The sequence below is a fragment of the Sprattus sprattus genome (assembly GCF_963457725.1).
Source record: "Sprattus sprattus genome assembly, chromosome: 1".
In the NCBI taxonomy this organism is placed as follows: Eukaryota; Metazoa; Chordata; class Actinopteri; order Clupeiformes; family Clupeidae; genus Sprattus; species Sprattus sprattus.
This window is the reverse complement of record NC_137920.1, coordinates 47,111,966-47,135,920: the sequence shown is the minus strand read 5'-3', so window position 1 is coordinate 47,135,920 and position 23,955 is coordinate 47,111,966. Positions and strand designations below refer to the sequence as shown.

At 41.7% G+C, this 23,955-nt stretch overlaps 1 protein-coding gene across 2 annotated transcripts; it reads left to right on the top strand.

The window, feature by feature from the left end:
- Window positions 1–829: 829 nt before the first annotated feature.
- On the top strand, window positions 830–23,058 carry jakmip2 (janus kinase and microtubule interacting protein 2; the record flags this gene model as incomplete). Of its 2 annotated transcripts, XM_080848538.1 has the most annotated exons (20): window positions 830–958; window positions 1,593–2,090; window positions 3,202–3,411; window positions 5,658–5,756; window positions 6,164–6,310; window positions 6,409–6,549; window positions 6,924–6,980; window positions 7,097–7,219; window positions 7,454–7,582; window positions 7,952–8,035; window positions 11,787–11,849; window positions 11,989–12,087; window positions 12,600–12,698; window positions 13,591–13,644; window positions 13,754–13,819; window positions 13,957–14,025; window positions 20,739–20,816; window positions 21,088–21,291; window positions 22,353–22,418; window positions 23,008–23,058. In XM_080848538.1, 20 exons carry the CDS (start codon window positions 830–832, stop codon window positions 23,056–23,058), a joined length of 2,466 nt encoding a protein of 821 aa, XP_080704664.1. The 2 variants fall into 2 exon arrangements, with proteins under 2 accessions (XP_080704664.1, XP_080704665.1); XM_080848539.1 differs by lacking the exon at window positions 11,787–11,849.
- Between the last annotated feature and the right edge of the window lie 897 nt (window positions 23,059–23,955).

The window sequence follows — 23,955 nt, the reverse complement described above, 5'->3', positions numbered from 1 at the left end:
TTACACTGGGCACTAATACTTATCCCAGCCTACATTACAATACCATCCCAATACCTCTCGGTTTCCCACAAGAATGACCACAGTCAAAGCAAAACTTGTAAGTGACATTGGATGAAGTTTCCTAAATGCTCTTTAACGAGTATCTTTGTGTTTACTGCCATCCTCAGAGAAGCACCACAGTAAGCCCACATTGATTTTATATCAAGCTGAAGACAGCTTCTACTTAGTCAATAGAATCTCAAGCCTGGTCTTGGGTCTCGTTTTTTTCATTTCTCTCAAGATTGATGATATCGGCACTCCCCTTCTCGTTCTGATTCAGTGGAAGCCCATTTGGAGTTTCAGGTGTGTGATTAACAGTCAGACACAGCAGACCACAGCCGGGAAAGACTGATGGTCCAGTCGATAGACACACCGTAACTGCCAATCACAGAGGACACTCACCGCCATGACTGACAGTGTGGTGGAAATCTCTATTCTCTCTGTACCGTAATCCCATGTAGAAGTGTATCGGTTCTAGCTGGTTCTAGCTGGTTCTAGGATCTTGGCAACCAACAGACCTGGGCCGGGCCTATTTCAGCTGCCCCATTTATTGAGCTGCTATCTGCAGAACCACATGGGGAGCTTATGGTGTACTGGTCAGTGGTTTGAAGTTCCATGTGATCTAAGTTCTACGTGTTCTAAAAACTGTTGTTTTTTTACATGTCATAGGTCTACTCTCTGCTAGGAATATGAAGAAGAGGAAGAACTGGAAACTTCAGCAGAATTCTTTAAAGCAGTGGAAATGGATTAAATGAACGTCTCTGAGGAGCAATTGTAGCAACGCATCGTCATGGCGAAGAAGGCCCGTACTAAGGGCGAAAAGCCCGAAGCGCTAATCTCTGCCCTTCAGGCAGCCAATGAAGACCTCAGGTCGAAACTGACTGACATTCAAATTGAACTGCATCAGGAAAAATGCAAGGTAGGCGTTGCATACTTTGAATTACACATACAATGTGGACGTATATCACATTTTTTTCAGCATGTTCTAAGTGTTAACCCAGACAGATAACCCAGACACCTACTCAGTTAAATGCTTTTGGCCTTGGAAACTGCTCCGTTTTTGCCATATCCAGGCCAGCTTTAGGCCAGATCTAGGCCAGAGGGAGTCATGTGCTGTAGGTATTCATCCAGCCTGTTATCAGTACAGCTCTGTGCCATATGATGTCTCTCAACATCACACTACTGGCCTGAATGATGAACTTCTCATAGTCATCAGTGTCCGTTTTCATGACTGTTTCCTCTCTTGACTTTCGTTACCATGGTGACTCCCTAGTGTCTAGTCTTGTAGAACCCTAGTGAGACTCTAGTCTAGTCTTGTGATACCATGGTGACTTCCTAGTGTCTAGTCTTGTAGAACCCTAGTGAGACTCTAGTCTAGTCCTGTAATACCATGGTGACTCCCTAGTGCAGACCTGGGCATTGTACGGCCCGCGGGCCAAATATAGTCTTTGAGAACCCTAGTGAGACTCTAGTCTTGTGTTACCATAGATCTCTCATCTAACTTTAATGTTGCGTTACTGTTGTGACTCTTGTGCGGCTCACTTCCCCTGTAGGTGACTAAGCTGGAGCGTGAGAAGGTCCAGGAGGCCAAGCGCATCCGTGAGCAGGAGCAGCACCGGCACACGGCGGCCCTGACGGAGCAGCGGGCCAAGTGGCACGAGGAGAAGATGAAGGAGCTGCAGGCGCTGCGGGAGAGCCTGGTGCGCCAGCACGAGCAGGAGCTGCTGCGCCACGCCAAGATCAAGGACGGCGAGATCCAGCGGCTCAAGGCGGCCATCAGCGCCATGCGCGACGGCAGTGGCGAGAAGGTGCGCACGGCACTCACCCTGGAGGCCAAGGAGGAGGCGCGCCGCTTCTTCGACCAGGAGCGCGTCAAGCTCCTGCAGGAGATCGCCGAGCTCAAGTCCACCAAGAAGCAGACGGACGAGGCGCTCAGCACCATGATCCAGGCGGACAAGATGAAGGCGGGGGACCTGCGCACGGAGCACCACATGCACCAGGAGCAGATCTCCAAGATCAAGTGGGACTGCGAGAAAGACATACGCAGGCTGGTACGACCTCCACCGCAGTGACCCTTAGGTGTCTCAACCCCCAAGGGTATCAGCTGTGTTGTGTACATAGTTACAGAGAGATGACAGCTACATGCTTACATACTGTATTGTGATAGTCATTGGATGTCAGGATGCTTAAGCATGTGAGGATCTAGATTGATCTCCATCTCCCTCTGTCATGAGTCTGTGACAGAGGGGTAAGCAGCCAGTACACCAGCACTTTTTCCCTTAGAGTTAGTCTGAGTTCACAAAGATACAGAGGGAACTCTCACATCCATACATAGGTGCATACTGTTAGCTACCGCACTCAATTACTATTAAAAATCACAAGCACATTCGTTTAAGTGTCAAGAGAAGACTTGGTTTCATACAAACACATCATCATAAAGACCAGAAGTTAGGGTTTTTAGGTATGTTAAAGTCATGTTGTAGAGTTTTTTCTGCTTGATCTATATCCGCCACTCTGCACACTGCATACTCTTTATTACCGAAGTCTATTAGTTTGGTTTGGCTGGAGTTGGCAGCTAACCAGGAAGTTGTCGTGCTGTGTAAGTATTTGGAATAGGCAGCCATATCAGACTCTTAAACCCTACTACCTCATATTGTAGCAGTGCAAGAGTTTTGAGGGTGTGAACCTACTCCTGCCATTTATCTGGTAATGTTAACTTCTAATCTTTAGAAGATTTTAAAACTCTGTCCTCCTGTGAAGAATTAATGAAAATGTTAAGGGGAAAAGGTGTGTAGACCATGATCATTTTGTAGGATGTTACTGTAATGTAATATCAGCCATAGCCACTTGATGTTTAGCCTCCAAAATAAGATTGCAGACTCAGTTCTTTTTAGGTCAGTTCAAAGAAAAGACCTGAGGTCTAGGGGCATTTTTGGAATAATTCTCTGTGTTATTAAGATATGTTTACAATGAAACCAGAGATCAGGTTGAAAGCATTCAGAACATCCAACACTAAAGGATATCAACCAAATTGCTTTTATGCCGTAAAAAGCTACCACCCCATTGCATTATCCCATTTGGTAAACTGGATTGACGGCCAACAGATTTGAATCAGATTCTCCACACATGGACGTTGCTCTGTCTCCATTTCCCATGATTCAGGTGGATGAGATCAAAGCAAAGGACCGCACCATCTTCGCCATGGAGAAGGAGCTGGAGTCGGCCACGGGCTTCGTGACCAAGCTGCAGCTGCAGAAGGACTTCCTGGACGAGCAGCTCTTCCTGGTGAAGGAGGCTGAGTGTAACTTGGGCAGCCCCAAGAGAGAGATCCCCGGACGGGCAGGGGACGGAGCAGAGTACTGCGGGAGCCCCGTGAGTCACCATGCCAATACCAGCCAGATATCATCTGTTAATCGCCCTTCCAAAGTAGCCGTTTCTGTGTAGTTTCATTCAATGAAATGCCCATGAAGGCGTTATAGGCTAAAACAGGGAGAATGATCCACACCTACACACTTTGAGAGTTTCCAGTTGTTTATAAGTCATGATGGCACCATGAACTGGACATTGTCTGTGTATCTTCCCTCATCCTATACATCTGATATGATCGGCTATATCCTCACCTCCAGCCCAAATGAGCTGTTTAATGCTGCTTACGAAACAAACATGATCGTTGCCATTTCAAGCTGTTTAATGCTGCTTACGAAACAAACATGATCGTTGCCATTTCAAGCTGTTTAATTTTGCATATGAAACAAACATGTTCGTTGCCATTTCAAGCTGTTTAATGCTGCTTACGAAACAAACATGATCGTTGCCATTTCAAGCTGTTTAATGCTGCTTACGAAACAAACATGATCGTTGCCATTTCAAGCTGTTTAATTTTGCATATGAAACAAACATGTTCGTTGCCATTTCAAGCTGTTTAATGCTGCTTACGAAACAAACATGATCGTTGCCATTTCAAGCTGTTTAATGCTGCTTACGAAACAAACATGATCGTTGCCATTTCAAGCTGTTTAATTTTGCATATGAAACAAACATGTTCGTTGCCATTTCAAGCTGTTTAATGCTGCATACGAAACAAACATGATCTTTGCATCAGATCTAATCATCCTGTCCGGCAGTATTCTCATCTGTTGTTGCAGTCACTACCTGGCCAACTAGTGCCAAGCGCTGTAAGATGGCATACGGGGCATGTGGTCTATACATTGCCCATCATCTTATTCTTATTCATCTCAGCACTGGCCAAACTCCTGTAGCCAAACTACTCACATTTGAAGCTGCATTCATGTAGTCACATCCATTAAACATTTTCTAGCCTTGGACATAAATATATCCAACACTTGTTGGTTTTGAGTGTATATACATTGAGGCCAACTTATAAAGAATGTGATCATTCAGTGTTTCAGCCTGTCCGAAGTATGACTGTCATGAGGCAGGTTTTTTGTCCAGTGTTTCAGTCTGAGTCTAATCAGCTAATTTTACCACTAAATTCAATTACTGGCCTCCATCTTATGTGAAAGAATAGCGTATTTTCATTTAAGAGATATATAATATAGACCATTATAAACGCTCTCATATAATAAAGAAAAGGAAATCTTACCTTTAAGAGGGAGAGGGGTAGATGTGCTTGGGAATGGCTTCAGATCTTGTGGCAAGTGCTTAAAACACTGTAGCAGCAGCAGCTAGTGGGGTGTGTCTTTTTACTGCCGTTGATAATAATCCAAAACGATTCAGTTAAGTTCATCTGTGATGGTTATCTGCACATGCTTTCTATTTACCAATTGGCAGAAAAAAAGGGTTTTAAAACCTTGAATTTTCACAATCAGATCCCTTTTTATAGAGTCGGACTTCAGAGGTCAACCCATGACCATGCAGGCTGAAAGTTTCAAGCCCTTTTGACCTTTTCCTATAAAAGTGATTGTGTATGGTTAGTGCAGAATTCACTACCACATAATCTATAACACCTTATTGGTCCAAACTTCCTCCATTTAAGAACTATGGTGGCCGCTGTGCTCTTGGGAACCTTTAGAAAAGTTTTTAGCCCTTGCCAGAACTGTGCCTCGACGCTCTGCGGGCTGTTCCCTCAACCTCATGGCTGGGTTTTGCTCTGATATGCATTGTCAGCAGCATACATAGACAGGGTGTGTGCCTTTCCCAATCATGTCCAATCTATTTAATTTACCACAGGTACACTCCAAACAAGGTGTAGAAACATCTCAAAGATGATCAAGAGAAATGGGAGGCACCTGAGCTCAATTTGAAGTATCATAGCAAAGGGTCTGGATATTTGTACTCATTATGGGGTATTGAGTAGAGATTGATGAATGTAAATGATTTTTGCATAAGGCTGGGACATAGCAGAATGTGAAAAAAGTGAAGGAGCCTGAAAACTTTCTAAATGCACGGTATTTGTCTGTATGGGTGTGTGTGTGTGTGTGTGTGTGAGTGTGTGTGTGTGTGTGTGTGTGTGTGTGTGTGTGTGTGTGTGTGTGTGTGTGTGTGTGTGTGTGTGTGTGTGGTTGTGTCTGTGTGTGTGTCTGTATGGGTGGGTGTGCGTGTGTGTGTGTGTGTGTGTGTGTGTATGGGTTTGCTTATGAGTCTGTTTTTGTGTGTAGGACATGCGAAGGAATCAGCGGCGTGTGGCTGACCTGAACTCCACCATCCGGAAGCTGGAGGATCGTAACACACTGCTTGGCGAGGAGAGGAATGAGCTGGTAGGAACATGGACGTGATGTTGAATAACCTTGTGTGCTGCTGGAGTTACTTCCATTGTGATGCGCACATTATTCTCAGTTGTGTCTCAGTACTTTTGATCTCCCAAATTGACCAAAAAAAAGTACAGAGTCTCAGAATGTAGAGCTTGGTGTACAGTAAGTATTGAGAGAAGAAAAGCATCCAGAAACAAGCATTTTTCACATGAGACATTGGGCTTTAAAGTAACATACCTGTTTCTCCCACTGTTGCAAGTGTGCTTGCTCCAGGAGTATAAGGCCTTAGGGCTCTAAGTGTTCCTCTCTCTCTGTCTCGTTAGTTAAAACGTGTCTCTCCTGTCGTTAGTTAAAACTTGTCTATCTCTGTCTCTTTGTCGTTAGTATAAAAAGTGTCTCTCTCTTCCCTTAAGTTAAAACGTGTGCGGGAGTCAGGGAAACAGTGCAAGCCTCTCTTGGAGAAGAACAAGCTGTTGAATAAGAGGAACGATGAACTGACACAGTCCTTACAGCGCTTGGAGGAGAAACTGAAGGGTCTGGTCAAGGAGAACCTGGAGATGGTGAGTGACGACTGCTGCTATGGAAGTTTGGCACAAATCTGTGGGACTGTGTTTGCTGTTGATGAGAATATCAAGACATTGTGTCCCCTCTATCACAGAAAGAGAAAATCAGTTCTCATCCTCCACTGAAGAAGCTGAAGTCCTTGAACGACCTTGACCAGGCCCACGATGACCAGGAGATTGAGTTCCTCAAACTCCAGGTTGTCGAACAGCAGACCATGATAGATGAACTGACAAGAGTAAGTGAAAGCTTCTTATGTGGTTTCTGCACAACTTCAACTCCCGAGGTGATTGCAGGTCATATGATTTTTGTGATGTTTTTGTATGTATAAATTTGTACAAAAACATGTTGTTGCTATGTTAGTTTATATAAATTGGTACAAAAACATGTTGTCTTTATGTTAGTTTACATAAATTGGTACAAAAACATGTTGTCTTTATGTCGAAGACAATTATGGTTGTATGCCAAATGACATAGTCTTATCTGAATCTTTTCCATGTTATATACCATACAATGCAACTAACTACACTCATTACCTTCTAGCTAATCACAGATCATGTTGTACTTTAGCGAGTGCTTTTTCCTTGTCTGACTGATTTCTTTGGCCCTCAGGACAGAGAGAAACTGCTGAGGAAAAAGAGACATAAACGAAGTTCCAGGCCCATCAAGGTAGGTGGCATTACACTTTTAAATCAAATGTCTAAAATGTAAAAGGTTAAAAAAAAAAATAAGGTTATTGTAGCTGTCAGAATGGCCATTAATCACTGCAGGCTTCTTTAATACAGAGGCACATTGTTGTGGACACGTTCTTTGGGTACGATGAGGAGTCGATGGATTCCGAGACATCATCAGTAGCCTCCTTGAGGATGGATAGGACTCCTGCTACACCAGACGAGGATTTGGATGAGGTTAGGGTGATTTTAAAGGCCTGTAGGATGGCTTCTGTAGAGTCATCCTGCATTGCTCATTGCACATTATACACCTCACCTGTCATCTATCTTTTCAGCTTAATTTCAGCTGGGTCTTCCTTTACCTGTTTCGGATTGTATTTCTCTCATCTCAAAGCATCTCTCTTTGTGTGTGTTTATGTGTGTGTGTGCGTGTATGTGTATTTGTATGTGTATGTGTGTCTGAGTGTGCAGGGTCTGGCAGCTGAGGAGGCGGAGCTGCGCTTTCGTCAGCTGACGCGGGAGTACCAGGCTCTTCAGCGTGCCTACGCGCTCCTGCAGGAGCAGAAGGGGGGCGTGCTTGATGCAGAGATGGAGGCCAAGGTACACACAATAATTGTCTTGTTACATGCACTTGGAAGTTTAGTTTAGTTAGTTTTGAAGAACTGGACTTCCTGTCACGTTTGAATGCTAACACCAGTTTGAATGCTAACACCAGTTTGAATGCTAACACCAGTTAGAATGCTAACAACAGTTTGAATGCTAACACCAGTTAGAATGCTAACACCAGTTTGAATACTTACACCAGTTTGCCTCTACTGAATCAGAACAATGGAGACCTCCACTAGCACTTTAGGGCTGCTAAGCGCAAGTAGTGGAACTGAACACTGAACACTTGTCTCTCCCAAGCTCTGTGTCTGTGAGCCACTGGATGACGTGTGGCCTCTCTGGTTCTCTCTCTGTGGTTCTCAGGCTCAGGTTCAGCTCCATGCAGATGTGCAACGCTACCAGGCCAAGATCGAGGACCTGCAGAAGGAGCTCACGAACAAAGGACAGGTAAGGGACAGACGGTTTGTTGCTACCTTCCTGCGGCTCTAAGGTGGGGACACATGACCAAGAAGGGTTACAAGGAAAGGTTAACAAACTGCAGACAGGTTTAACTATCACTTAAGAGCCTTTAGTTTTTCTATGGAGTGCAGGTAATCATGGCTTCTCTGACCCTCTTCTCACTGGTCCCAGTAGGCCTACTCCCTTTCTATGTCATCCTCATGAATCAGTGACTCTCCTAGTGTTAAACTGTGTTAAGACTAGGTCAGTCCTAAGTTTTCAGACTCTCTCTGTGTTGAACTGTGTTTAGACTAGTTAGTCTTAAGTCTACACACTCTATCTGTGTTGAACTGTGTTTAGACTAGGTCAGTCTTAAGCCTACAGACTCTCTGTGTTGAACTGTGTTTTGACTAGTCAGTCTTAAGGTTTCAGACTCTCTCTGTGTTGAACTGTGTTTAGACTTGTCAGTCTTAAGTCTACACACTCTCTCTGTGTTGAACTGTGTATAGACTTGGTCAGTCTTAAGTCTACACACACTGACTGTGTTGAACTGTGTAGACTAGCCAGTCTTAAGTCTTCAGACTATCTCTGTGTTGAACTGTGTTTAGACTAGTCAGTCTTAAGTCTAAACACTCTCTCTGGGCCCTATTTTAACAATCAGAAACGCAAGTAGGACAGCGCCAAACGCAAGTAGCTGTGTGGGCGGCTCTATGGCGCATTTGCTATTATAACGGCGGAAAAAACACACTTGCGCCCGGCGCAAATGTCAAATGGGTTGGTCCAAAGGAGGTTACTCAGCCATAGGTGTGGTTTGGGCGTAATATGCAATAAACCAATCAGAGCGTCATCTCACATTCCCTTTATGCGCGAGGAACGCATATTCCATAGCGGCTTGTTATTATAATGGCGGAATTACCTGGAGGAAGACCGTGAGGCCACCAGAACATGTGTTTAACAATCACGGCAATATTTTCCCATGCTTGTTTGGAGAAATGTTTCTACTTTTCATTTCTTCGTTTGTATTTTTTCAGTTACTAGCATTCGTTTTTTGGTGGCAACATATTTGAAATAAAAGTCACAAAAACATACTTTCCAATTTGGGTTCACCCTCACTGAATCACTAGGTTATGTATGCATGGTAATAATATTGCACCCATCGGCACATGCAGTTCAACCTCACGTCTTCTAAAGTCCGCTAATCTATCCTCATTTATGTCATTGACACATCCATGATTCATGGCAATGTTGTGTAAAACACTGGGGGGGCATGTATGTGAATATGGGTGCAGTCTATAGCGCCAAGGACGCCAGGGAACCCATACTTCTCCCAGAACGCCTGTTTAGCCCTCTCTTGGCTGTTGGGTGTTACGGGAAATTTTATGAATTCCCCAGCATGTCGGACTAGACCTGACGTAACTGCATGTATAGCCGAACTTATTGCAGACTGTGATAGGGACAGTGTGCGTCTGTCCCCAGCTCATCTGCCAGAGAGAGAGTGAGTGAGTGTGAGTGTGTGTGTGTGTGTGTGCGCGCGCGCGTGCGGCCAGCCACTGATCAGGCTCTCCTCTCTTCCGATCTCTCCCTCTCCCTCCCTTTTCTCCTTATCTCGCCGCAGACTGTGATAGGGACAGTGTGCGTCAGTCCCCAGCTCATCTGCCAGGAGATGGCAGACATCAGAACCGCCATTACAATTAACCTGAATCATTTGGGTCAATGTGTACGCTAGATGTATGCCTATTTTTATCTTGGATATGGATATCACAATGATTCCCTCATGTGGTAAATACTTTATTGTCCTTGTAATTATATATGGCTTGCCAAAAAATTGGTGTAAATCTCTTGTGCAGCCAAGCACGCGTCCTTAAAATAGCGTCTGAAAACGCGCTACAGACTCTACACAATGCGCCTCTGACATTAGACTAGGTTTATTCTGGTCAACGGCGCAGTGTTGTTTTGAAACTGCAAAATACCACTTGTGCCTGAAAAACGCCTTCTCTGTTCCGCCCCGCCCATGTCGGCGCAAGTTGATTTCGACGCGCGCCTCTGGAGGGAAAATCCCGCTGTGCGCCGGGTGCAAGATAGGAATGATACATGCGTCGGTGACAATGTCAATTGCGCTGGGTGCAAGATAGGGCCCTCTGTGTTGAACTGTGTATAGACTATTCAGTCTTAAGTCTACACTCTCTCTGTGTTGAACTGTGTTGGTTTTCACGTTTGGTTTTCATGTCCACCCAAACAAACAGCCCTCTCTACGGCGTCCATTTAAGATGCTAGTTTGTTTACGACAAGCACGGCCCTAAATGGGGGAGCTGCCAGGTGACATTCTTAGCCTTTATCTGAATACCAGCCTGCAAGTGTCAATGATTCCAGTTGCACCAACTGAGTTGGATTTTTGGATCATGGACACCACACTACATCACGACAGAACATGGGCCCCTAGCACAGGTTTGAAATAGAAATGCCCCTGAATATCAGCTAAATAGAAATACTAAGAAATGTGTTTTTGATTCAGGTGGCTTTTGAAGTGTTAGTACTTATACTAGTGGAGAGAATGAAGCTTCTGTCTGTAATGTTCTCTGTAATCTGTACAGTGCAAAACTTTGTTCTGCTGGTATGAGACGACAGTGTTCTGACTTCAAACTGATTTTACAAGCACATTCCTTGAAAAAAAGGGTTTAGTATCCTCCCTGGCATGTTCAGTTGAGTGGTAAAGGGGAATTATGTTGAGTTCTCTCTTTCTTCTGGGAGTCTCAAAGGGCAAGCGTGAAAAATGTAATTTCTAGGAAATGTTCTTCCTAGTCACAACATCAAACCGTACTCTGCATAAGCAATCCTCACAATAAGTCTAGGATGCCTTTTTTAGAGAATATGACAGAATGACCATAGAACTCAGTAGTCTATATTGTTAAGTTATTAAAGGTAATCGTCTGTCATATCTGACTATAGAGAGAGATGATATGACATAAGGACATTGTAACACACCAAGTCAAAAGGGAATTGTAACATACTGAGTCAAATTGGATAACATAATTAGAATTTTGTTGTTGACGGAACAATGTTTGCCAACTGGGTACTGCTTAAGTAACTACAGACTGAGGGCATCTCCTCCAAAGAAACCTTTGCAGTCTAACCTTTTGCTGCTTGTACTGAGAGGCAGCTGATGTGTAAAGATGTTGTAAACAAGCAGTTATTTATATTTATAGTTACAGTATTTAGCAGACACTTACTGTATGTCCAAAGGCACTCACAAAACATAACATATTTTCATTTCAAGCTAAAAAAAAGGCTGCATGAGATTCATAAGTCAGTATTGCAGTATTGTAGTTTAGGCAGTGTTTGATCCAGCGTACATGATCTGATTCATAAGTCAGTATTGTAGTTTAGGCAGTGTTTGATCCAGCATCCATGATCTGATTCATAAGTCAGTATTGTAGTTTAGGCAGTGTTTGATCCAGCATCCATGATCTGATTCATAAGTCAGTATTGTAGTTTAGGCAGTGTTTTATCCAGCATCCATGATCTGATTCATAAGTGAGTATTGTAGTGTAGGCAGTGTTTGATCCAGCATCCATTATCTGATTCATAAGTCAGTATTGTAGTTTAGGCAGTGTTTTATCCAGCATCCATGATCTGATTCAAACATCAGTATTGTAGTTTAGGCAGTGTTTGATCCAGCATCCATGATCTGATTCATAAGTCAGTACTGTAGTTTAGGCAATGTTTGATCCAGCATCCATGACCTGCTGTCGTCCACTCACAGGACTCCAAATGGGTGGAAGAGAAACAGCTGTTTCTGCGACGGAACCAAGAGCTCCTGGAGAAGGTCTGTTTGATTCCCATGAGTCTTGTTAACCTCCGCTGTAATTGGTTTGATTCGTTTGATTATATTTCTGGCTTTCAGTCAGTCAACTGGTGACTCCTACCTTGTCATTCAGTTTGTAAAACACTGGTTTTCCCCGTAGGCGGAGAAGCAAGATGGTGAGCTTGGCAGGCTTCATCAGGAACTACAGGACTCCAAAGACCAGAATGAGCTCCTGGAATTCCGTAACCTGGAACTGGAGGTACCTCCTCTGCCGGCTAAACACACACCATAATACAGTTTAAATGAAGCTTCAGGCACTTGGCTAAACACACACCATCATACAGTTTAAATTAAGCTTTAGGCACTTGGCTAAACACACACCATCATACAGTTTAAATTAAGCTTTAGTCACTTGGCTAAACACACACCATAATACAGTTTCAATGAAGCTTTAGGCACTTGGGGTTGTATATGTTTGGATACTATTGACAGAAGCTGTGCATCTTGTGATGTACTTGTCTTGTGATGGGTTAGACGGGGGAACCATCGAGTGAGGAAAAAAGGACCCTTACAGTGATGTAGTGTGTCCTAGTCCTTCTATTGTGGAGCTATATGTTTGCTAAAAAATCTTTAAAAATGCTTTCCATCAACAACTTCATACTGCAGCATTGCACACAAAACATTTTTAAGGAACGAGAGAGGTTATCTTTGTTTAACCTGTGGATAAAACATGTTAAGGTGTTGGAATTTGTATATCTTTATTTCCTAAAGGAAAGAGAGAGAAGGTCTCCTCCGTTTAACCTGCGGATCCATCCCTTCGCTGAAGGTGTCAGTGCTCTCCAAATCTACTGCATGAAGGAGGGGGTGAAGGTAGAGCATTCTGTCAAGCCTGTTTATTTATGCCATAGACATTATAGCCCTGTTACTGGTACCTCAGAGCACTAGAATCACTCTCAGTACCATAGACGTTACTGGTTCCCTAACTCAAAGCACTAGAATCAATCTCGATACCATAGACAGTACAGCCCTGTTACTGGTGCCCTAACTAGAAGCACTAGAATCACCCAAAGTCAGTACAAGTCTCGTACAAGTTATCAGGGTTCATATACATTTCCATGACTTCCCCATGCCTTTGAGGCAAATTGTCATGGCCATACATTCTCTGATGAAAATAAGAAGTCATGAGATTATTCAGAAAAACAATCATGAGTATTCCTTTACTGTAAAACAGAGCAGAAAAAAATATAAATATAAAACAAAACGTGACCATGCCTTCCCTTACAGTTCACCAATATTCTACCTGCAGCACACAAATGACCCTTCAGGGTCTTTTACTTTGAAACACATTCTCAGTGCAAGACCATTGCTGTGATAAACATTTGGCTGCAACAACATGCTTTAATTGTAAATAATTCACATTTAATGTCATGATTGAGCACCATTTAAGATTTCAAAACTGAATGCAAGGCAGCATAACATGATGTGTAAGTAGTTACTTTTAACTTAATAAATGTGAATATCAGGCAAATGTCTACTTTCATGCTAACTTCACCAGTCAAGTGATGTGACTGTTCTCCCTGAACATTCAACAACAGTCATGTGCTAGTCTCAGTCTTTTAGGTGAACCCTGATGTGTCATACTTGTTCTTTACAGCACTGCTGTTAATCCGTGGCATCTGTGTCAGGTCATCATGTCAAGTCATCATGTCAGGTCATCATGTCAGGTCATCGTGTCCTGACCTTCACTTTCTCTCTTTTTTAGGATGTTTGTATTCCTGATCTTATTAAACTCCTCGACATACTGGGAGACAATGGGGTAAATCAAAAGCTCTGTTGCACGTTTTGACATGATTCACTTGATATCTTATAAATATAAGTGTTTGTCCAGCCATAACTAATTCATATTTTTCTTTCTTTTTTTTCAGAACTTACGGAATGAAGAACAAGTAGCCATCATTCAAGCAAGCACTGTGCTCTCTCTCGCGGAAAAGGTGTGTGTCTGAGTGTATGTCCAAAGGCGCTTCACGTGAATCACACAGACATGCACCACATGTAACATGGTTTGAGACTGACTCTTGACAATCAGCAGATAGACTCTGTTTCACTCTAACTCTCTGTCGTCCTCTAGTGGATACAGCAGATCGAAGGAACGGAGGCGGCTCTACATCAGAAAATGATGGACCTGGAGCTGGAGATGGTGAGTCATCACAGCCTCCCTGACTGCCCAGAATAGCAGACTTAATGAGAGAAAGATTGATTCAGCCAGTGTGGAATATACACATACTGTACACAGTGTTTATAGATGAGCTGAGCATATCAGTCATGTTATTTAATAATAATAATATTTAATTAATATTTAATTAATTTAACCCACTGACCTATGTTACACCTACAGCATAAGAAAAAACAAGCAGATTGGTAAACATATAGTACACTGCGTCGCATTTCCACCCTCTACTCGGCTCGCTCTACCCAAAAGCTGAAACTTATGAGCATGTGAATGAAGACTAGGTACTATGTGAACAGAGTGTGTTTGCAGACTAGGTACTATGTCTAGAGAATGTGTTTGCAGAAAAGGTACTATATGAACAGAGTGTGTTTGCAGAAAAGGTACTATATGAACAGAGTGTGTTTGCAGACTAGGTACTATATGAACAGAGTGTGTTTGCAGACTAGGTTCTATGTGAAAAGAGTGTGTTTGCAGACTAGATACTATGTGAATAGAGTGTGTTTGCAGACTAGGTAATATATAAATAGAGTGTGTTTGCAGACTAGGTAATATATAAATAGAGTGTGTTTGCAGACTAGATACTGTGTGAATAAAGTGTGTTTGCAGACTAGGTACTATATAAATAGAGTGTGTTTGCAGAAAAGGTACTATATGAACAGAGTGTGTTTGCAGACTAGGTTCTATGTGAAAAGAGTGTGTTTGCAGACTAGATACTATGTGAATAAAGTGTGTTTGAAGACTAGGTAATATATAAATAGAGTGTGTTTGCAGACTAGGTGCTATGTGAACAGAGTGTGTTTGCAGACTAGGTGCTATATGAACAGAGTGTGTTTGCAGACTAGGTTATATGTGAACAGAGTGTGTTTGCAGACTAGGTGCTATGTGAACAGAGTGTGTTTGCAGACTAGGTGCTATATGAACAGAGTGTGTTTGCAGACTAGATACTATGTGAATAAAGTGTGTTTGAAGACTAGGTAATATATAAATAGAGTGTGTTTGCAGACTAGGTGCTATGTGAACAGAGTGAGTTTGCAGACTAGGTGCTATGTGAACAGAGTGTGTTTGCAGAAAAGGTGCTATATGAACAGAGTGTGTTTGCAGACTAGGTTCTATGTGAAAAGAGTGTGTTTGCAGACTAGATACTATGTGAATAAAGTGTGTTTGCAGACTAGGTACTATATGAACAGAGTGTGTTTGCAGACTAGGTTCTATGTGAAAAGAGTGTGTTTGCAGACTAGATACTATGTGAATAAAGTGTGTTTGCAGACTAGGTACTTTATAAATAGAGTGTGTTTGCAGAAAAGGTACTATATGAACAGAGTGTGTTTGCAGACTAGGTTCTATGTGAAAAGAGTGTGTTTGCAGACTAGATACTATGTGAATAAAGTGTGTTTGCAGACTAGGTACTATATAAATAGAGTGTGTTTGCAGAAAAGGTACTATATGAACAGAGTGTGTTTGCAGACTTGGTTCTATGTGAAAAGAGTGTGTTTGCAGACTAGATACTATGTGAATAAAGTGTGTTTGAAGACTAGGTAATATATAAATAGAGTGTGTTTGCAGACTAGGTGCTATGTGAACAGAGTGTGTTTGCAGACTAGATACTATGTGAATAAAGTGTGTTTGCAGACTAGGTACTATATAAATAGAGTGTGTTTGCAGAAAAGGTACTATATGAACAGAGTGTGTTTGCAGACTAGGTTCTATGTGAAAAGAGTGTGTTTGCAGACTAGATACTATGTGAATAAAGTGTGTTTGAAGACTAGGTAATATATAAATAGAGTGTGTTTGCAGACTAGGTTCTATGTGAAAAGAGTGTGTTTCCAGACTAGATACTATGTGAATAGAGTGTGTTTGCAGACTAGGTAATATATAAATAGAGTGTGTTTGCAGACTAGGTAATATATAAATAGAGTGTGTTTGCAGACTAGATACTATGTGAATAAAGTGTGTTTGCAGACTAGGTACTATATAAATAGAGTGTGTTTGCAAAAAAGGTACTATATGAACAGAGTGTGTTTGCAGACTAGGTTCTATGTGAAAAGAGTGTGTTTGCAGACTAGATACTATGTGAATAAAGTGTGTTTGAAGACTAGGTAATATATAAATAGAGTGTGTTTGCAGACTAGGTGCTATGTGAACAGAGTGTGTTTGCAGACTAGGTTATATGTGAACAGAGTGTGTTTGCAGACTAGGTGCTATGTGAATAGAGTGTGTTTGCAGACTAGGTTCTATGTGAATAGAGTGTGTTTGCAGACTAGATACTATGTGAATAAAGTGTGTTTGAAGACTAGGTAATATATAAATAGAGTGTGTTTGCAGACTAGGTGCTATGTGAACAGAGTGAGTTTGCAGACTAGGTGCTATGTGAACAGAGTGTGTTTGCAGAAAAGGTACTATATGAACAGAGTGTGTTTGCAGACTAGGTTCTATGTGAAAAGAGTGTGTTTGCAGACTAGATACTATGTGAATAAAGTGTGTTTGCAGACTAGGTACTATATGAACAGAGTGTGTTTGCAGACTAGGTTCTATGTGAAAAGAGTGTGTTTGCAGACTAGATACTATGTGAATAAAGTGTGTTTGCAGACTAGGTACTTTATAAATAGAGTGTGTTTGCAGAAAAGGTACTATATGAACAGAGTGTGTTTGCAGACTAGGTTCTATGTGAAAAGAGTGTGTTTGCAGACTAGATACTATGTGAATAAAGTGTGTTTGCAGACTAGGTACTATATAAATAGAGTGTGTTTGCAGAAAAGGTACTATATGAACAGAGTGTGTTTGCAGACTAGGTTCTATGTGAAAAGAGTGTGTTTGCAGACTAGATACTATGTGAATAAAGTGTGTTTGAAGACTAGGTAATATATAAATAGAGTGTGTTTGCAGACTAGGTGCTATGTGAACAGAGTGTGTTTGCAGACTAGATACTATGTGAATAAAGTGTGTTTGCAGACTAGGTACTATATAAATAGAGTGTGTTTGCAGAAAAGGTACTATATGAACAGAGTGTGTTTGCAGACTAGGTTCTATGTGAAAAGAGTGTGTTTGCAGACTAGATACTATGTGAATAAAGTGTGTTTGAAGACTAGGTAATATATAAATAGAGTGTGTTTGCAGACTAGGTGCTATGTTAACAGAGTGTGTTTGCAGACTAGGTGCTATGTGAACAGAGTGTGTTTGCAGACTAGGTTCTATGTGAAAAGAGTGTGTTTGCAGACTAGATACTATGTGAATAAAGTGTGTTTGCAGACTAGGTACTATATAAATAGAGTGTGTTTGCAGAAAAGGTACTATATGAACAGAGTGTGTTTGCAGACTAGGTTCTATGTGAAAAGAGTGTGTTTGCAGACTAGATACTATGTGAATAAAGTGTGTTTGCAGACTAGGTACTATATAAACAGAGTGTGTTTGCAGACTAGGTTCTATGTGAAAAGAGTGTGTTTGCAGACTAGATACTATGTGAATAAAGTGTGTTTGAAGACTAGGAAATATATAAATAGAGTGTGTTTGCAGACTAGGTGCTATGTGAACAGAGTGTGTTTGCAGACTAGGTGCTATATGAACAGAGTGTGTTTGCAGACTAGGTTATATGTGAACAGAGTGTGTTTGCAGACTAGGTGCTATGTGAATAGAGTGTGTTTGCAGACTAGGTTCTATGTGAATAGAGTGTGTTTGCAGACTAGATACTATGTGAATAAAGTGTGTTTGAAGACTAGGTAATATATAAATAGAGTGTGTTTGCAGACTAGGTGCTATGTGAACAGAGTGAGTTTGCAGACTAGGTGCTATGTGAACAGAGTGTGTTTGCAGAAAAGGTACTATATGAACAGAGTGTGTTTGCAGACTAGGTTCTATGTGAAAAGAGTGTGTTTGCAGACTAGATACTATGTGAATAAAGTGTGTTTGCAGACTAGGTACTATATGAACAGAGTGTGTTTGCAGACTAGGTTCTATGTGAAAAGAGTGTGTTTGCAGACTAGATACTATGTGAATAAAGTGTGTTTGCAGACTAGGTACTTTATAAATAGAGTGTGTTTGCAGAAAAGGTACTATATGAACAGAGTGTGTTTGCAGACTAGGTTCTATGTGAAAAGAGTGTGTTTGCAGACTAGATACTATGTGAATAAAGTGTGTTTGCAGACTAGGTACTATATAAATAGAGTGTGTTTGCAGAAAAGGTACTATATGAACAGAGTGTGTTTGCAGACTAGGTTCTATGTGAAAAGAGTGTGTTTGCAGACTAGATACTATGTGAATAAAGTGTGTTTGAAGACTAGGTAATATATAAATAGAGTGTGTTTGCAGACTAGGTGCTATGTGAACAGAGTGTGTTTGCAGACTAGATACTATGTGAATAAAGTGTGTTTGCAGACTAGGTACTATATAAATAGAGTGTGTTTGCAGAAAAGGTACTATATGAACAGAGTGTGTTTGCAGACTAGGTTCTATGTGAAAAGAGTGTGTTTGCAGACTAGATACTATGTGAATAAAGTGTGTTTGAAGACTAGGTAATATATAAATAGAGTGTGTTTGCAGACTAGGTGCTATATAAATAGAGTGTGTTTGCAGAAAAGGTACTATATGAACAGAGTGTGTTTGCAGACTAGGTTCTATGTGAAAAGAGTGTGTTTGCAGACTAGATACTATGTGAATAAAGTGTGTTTGCAGACTAGGTACTATATAAATAGAGTGTGTTTGCAGAAAAGGTACTATATGAACAGAGTGTGTTTGCAGACTAGGTTCTATGTGAAAAGAGTGCGTTTGCAGACTAGATACTATGTGAATAAAGTGTGTTTGAAGACTAGGTAATATATAAATAGAGTGTGTTTGCAGACTAGGTGCTATGTGAACAGAGTGTGTTTGCAGACTAGGTGCTATGTGAACAGAGTGTGTTTGCAGACTAGGTTCTATGTGAACAGAGTGTGTTTGCAGACTAGGTGCTATGTGAATAGAGTGTGTTTGCAGACTAGGTGCTATGTGAATAGAGTGTGTTTGCAGACTAGGTACTATGTGAATAAAGTGTGTTTGAAGACTAGGTAATATATAAATAGAGTGTGTTTGCAGACTAGGTGCTATGTGAACAGAGTGTGTTTGCAGACTAGGTGCTATGTGAACAGAGTGTGTTTGCAGACTAGGTTCTATGTGAACAGAGTGTGTTTGCAGACTAGGTGCTATGTGAATAGAGTTTGTTTGAAGACTAGATACAATTGGAATTTAGTGTGTTTGCAGACTAGATACTATTTTAACAGAGTGTGTTTGCAGACTAGATACTATTTTAACAGAGTGTGTTTGCAGACTAGATACAGTACTATGTGAATAGAGTGTTTTTGCTGTCCTACTGATACTGTGACTGAGAATATACTACATACCTCTACTTCTCACTTGTCATCAGTTATTTGAAGTACTTCTTAAACTATACTCTTATTTGAAGTACTTCTTAAACTATAGTCTTATTTGTTAGTGGATGGGAATGAAAAGGCTTCCAGGTTCATATTGTTGACCCCAAGGCTTAGACAGTAGCTCAGTGAAACACTGGCGTCTGTGCTTGTAAAAGGCTACTGTTTGGTCACTAATGCCCAGACATAACCCTGTTAATGGCTGACATGTTCTGCAGAGGACATATGGAGCGAATACGCAAATACGACAGCACAGGCACTAGCCAATCAGATCGCGTTTCTGCTCAAGTCTAAAGAGCGCGAAGATCAAAAATAAAAGATGGCGGACCAAACTCCATAGCTGGTCTTGTTTGTACCTATAAATTGTTAGTTTGACATTTTTTTGCTTAGATTTAAAAAAATAAATAAAGAGAAATAGACACTGTACAAGGTCAAAAAACGTTAATTGTAACTGAAAAATAAGTCTGAGAGGATTTGCGAGGTGTATGAGCCCCCTAGCTAATGTTAGCATGCTACTACCTACAATCTTAACAACTTGCTAGCGGTGTGATTGGTTTGTTGACCTGTCAATCTCACTATAACATCTATGTTGTCAACACAACTCCATGCGCCAGACTCCTCCTCCGTCATCCGTTGGATCGTGTCAGTCAGGAGTTATTGAAAAGAAGATACATCTTACTAATGTGGGAGGATGTGTGCCATCGACAGATGCTTGAGGATTCACTGTCCCTTTTTTATGTATGATGAAATAAAAACATATATCTGTGAATTATTTTAATAAGTTGTTAGCTCAGAGTTGTTTGCAAGATGTATGTTTATAAATGGCAGTGGCACGGCCACCCTGTACCTTTCATGTTGTTAAATGTTAAATTAAATTCAATGTTAAAAAATGTTAAGTTAAATTCGTTGTTCAAAAATGCTAGGTTAAATTCAATGTTAAAAAATTAAAATGTTAATTAATATATTAACCTTTGTATTATTTGAATAGCTTAGTATTGAATACACAATAACAGGGTAGTTATGTTTATTTGGCACTAGGCCCAGTATATTATAAACAAAATTTTAGGCAATTTATATAGTAGGGGGTCCCTGCTCATCTCGCCATCAGTTTGGGGGTCCCTGGCCTGAAAAACGTTGAAGACCCCTGCTATAGCATATAACAGTGTGCAGAGGTCATGGAGTTCTGCTGGCCACATCTGATGCTTGAGGCATGCCACAGAGTGTTTTGAATATAACTGTGGAAAGGATGGTAGTTGGGCTGTTACTGACAATGATGTTCATTCTCAGGAGATGTTCTGCAAGCAGAAAGGTTATTTGGAGGAGGAACTGGACTACAGAAAGCAGGCTCTGGACCAAGCGTACATGGTAACCCTAACCACTGCGTTTCCCCATGGAGTCTTTGTCTTTCTTTTTTCTTGATGTTTCTGTGTGTGTGTCAGGGTTTGTGTGTGTGTGTGCATTTGTATGTGCAGAGTAAATGCAGATGGGTGTGTGTATGTGTATGTGTATGTGTACAGGTGTGCTAGTGTGTGTGTATGTGCTGTGTGCGGTGTGTGTACAGGTTTGGGCGTGTGTGTGCATGCGCTGTGTGTGGTGTGTTTGTACAGGTTTGTCTGTGTGTTCCTCTCTCCCACAGCAAATTCAGGAGCTGGAGGCCACCCTGTATAACGCCCTGCAGCAGGACAAGGTGATCAAGTATGGGGAGCCTCTGACGGACACTCAGAAGGACGAGCTGCGCACGGCTGTGGAGAAGCTACGCAGACAGATGCTCCGCAAGAGCCGAGAGTTTGACTGCCAGGTGCTGCAGGAGCGCATGGAGCTGCTGCATCAGGCCCACCAGGTACACACGTACACACACACACACACACACACACACATAGGTACTGTATGTGAGGTGTGTGTGTGGTATGTGAGGTGTGTAAGGTGTGTGAGGTGTATGAGAGGTGTGTGTAAGGTGTGTGTGTTATGTGTGAGGTGTGTGTGTGAGGTGTGTGTGAGGTGTGTGTGAGGTGTGTTTGTGAGGTGTGTGTGAGGTGTGTGTGTGTGTGTGGCAGCCCTACAGTAAGCAGACATACTGATGTAAAAAAAAAAATACTTTTATGGTGCCCATTCGGGATTATACTGCAGTTCTTCAACAGAGGGCACCCTAGACATTATGACTGAGCCATGGGTGCTTCAGCTTGATTCTGGGACAGAGAAAGAGAGATAGCGAAAGAGAAAGAGTGAGAGAGAGAGTGAGAGAGTAGGTTATAATGGCCACTGGCATGGGAGTGGCGATCTTGATTACCTGAATGTCAGCAGTATGACAGTTTACATTTTTACTTTATGATCTGGTGTGATTTTAAGAAGTGCGCTACCCCATCATTGCCAGAGATGTTCTTTTCATCCTTGAATTACTATTATAATTTGTCCAAAGATTGGTTTTTGGCTTTAATAGGACAGTGAAGGTTTGGACAGGAAGTAAGATGGAGAGAAGAGGTGGGGAGTGGGATCGGGAAATGACAGATTGGAACCCGTGTCCCCGTGGGCGTTCAAGCCTGTATATGGTCGGGGCTACTGCTAGCGCCACAGTTCCCCCTATCCTTGAATTTTTTGAATGGATCTATGAATAAGGAAACTGCTGAACATTTTGTCCTAGTACCAAGCACTTCTATGGTAGGGAGAAAAATGAAATGAAAAAATAAGTTTCTGATGAAATAATTGTATTGTGTGCCTCTACATACTCGAAAAAAGGTTGTATATTTGACTCAGTGTCCTTACAGAACAGACAAAAAACTTGTGTGTAAGTGTTCCTGTTAATATTTAGCCAGCTCCCACAACATCTGTAAAGAGGACTTAAATGTCAATACTGTAAATCTTTGAACAAATAGAAGACACGTACCATCTCTCTCATTCCCACAGAGGATACGTGACCTGGAGGATAAAACAGACATCCAGAGGAGACAGATTAAGGACCTTGAGGAAAAGGTAAGACCCTGGAGTAGCGACAATGGTCTCGGCATCGGCTCACTCTCTCTCTTTCTTCAGCATCTTATGGGGACTTATAGTAGTGCTATAGGGGTACTCTCAAAGAAGATTTAAGATCACTAGGATTTTGTATAGTTTTGCAATTTGAAGACTTCGGCATATTGCTTTAAAACCATAAAAAGAGTTTATTTGATCCCATAATATAAAGTGGACGTAGTGAAGTAAATAACCACCTGAATTCTATGTATCTTTCTGCAATAGAATTCTAGAATATAATAGAGCTCTAGAAATGATCTCATTCAACCGTACCTCCTAGCTAAGAGAATACATGGGTCGAATTCCTGTGTTAGAACATTTCATTATTGACATTATTACTCTAGAATAATAATGTATTTATAGTGATTTCTTAGTGAATAATAATGTATCGCTAGTGATCATCCAGCTATACTTCCCTACGTATTTGTAATATCTTTATCCCTTTCAAATGTGTTTTTCTGACTAACACCTGTGTTTTTTCCCCTTCCTTATTTCTTCTCTTCTTTCTTCCTCTTTCCATTTATTTCCCTTCCTCTTCTCTTTCTCCTCACAGTTTTTATTTTTGTTTTTATTCTTTTCTCTTGCCTTTATCCTTTGGCCTTGATGTCTGTGACATCATCTGCCGCTCAGGTGAGTTGTGGGAGGTGTGATCCCGAGGCCAGAACATCTCATCTGTGTCCCCACCGTATCTGTTCCTCTGTGTCACTGCTCTTACATTCTTTCAAGAAGGGTTTAGAGAATTTGATGTTGCTGTGGATCCACTGTTAGCCAAATTGTAATATGCCTCTATATGCTTTGAACATTCATCCTAATTACTAAGGAGATGGGTCAGTGCTTGCTAGACATCATCACATCCCAAACACACCATCGGTAGGGCAATGCCAACCTGTCTCACCACAGTCTAAGCTCTGCTCCCGTTCCAGTGGATGAACACTCCATCGCTTGGTGCATTCAGCTCTGCTCATTGCTGCCATTGGCACGTAGACACAGTTTGACATGACTGGATGTCTTGTCTTTTGCTTTGCTGTATAGTGCTCTTGTGTTCTTCTGTGGTAGAGCTTACATTGGGTCTTTTCTTCTCTCAGTCAAACAGGCAACCTGAAGATCGTGTTGGCAGCAGCAGCAGTGTTCCCCCTGTGAAGACCAAGGCCTTACTCGTGTCTCTTAATATTGTATGTGGATGGAGGTGGTCTATTTTCAGATGGACTCAGTCTAGATCCTCTGAGAGACTTTTTATTTGGGACCCTTCTATGAGACTCCACCGTGTGACTGTGCTGGACTTCCTTCTTCTCGGGAGCTTTCTGGAACTACTCACCAATGTGGGATTACTGGGAACAGACTTTCAGCCTGAAGCCATCTCAATCTCTCTTTCTGTTTTACACATACACCACCACACACAACCACACAAACACACACTCACAGTCAAAAGCCAAAGTCCCTGCCATGCAGGGGAACCACATTTCCACCTTTCCAACCGAGGATTGAGAAGAGGATGTAGGCT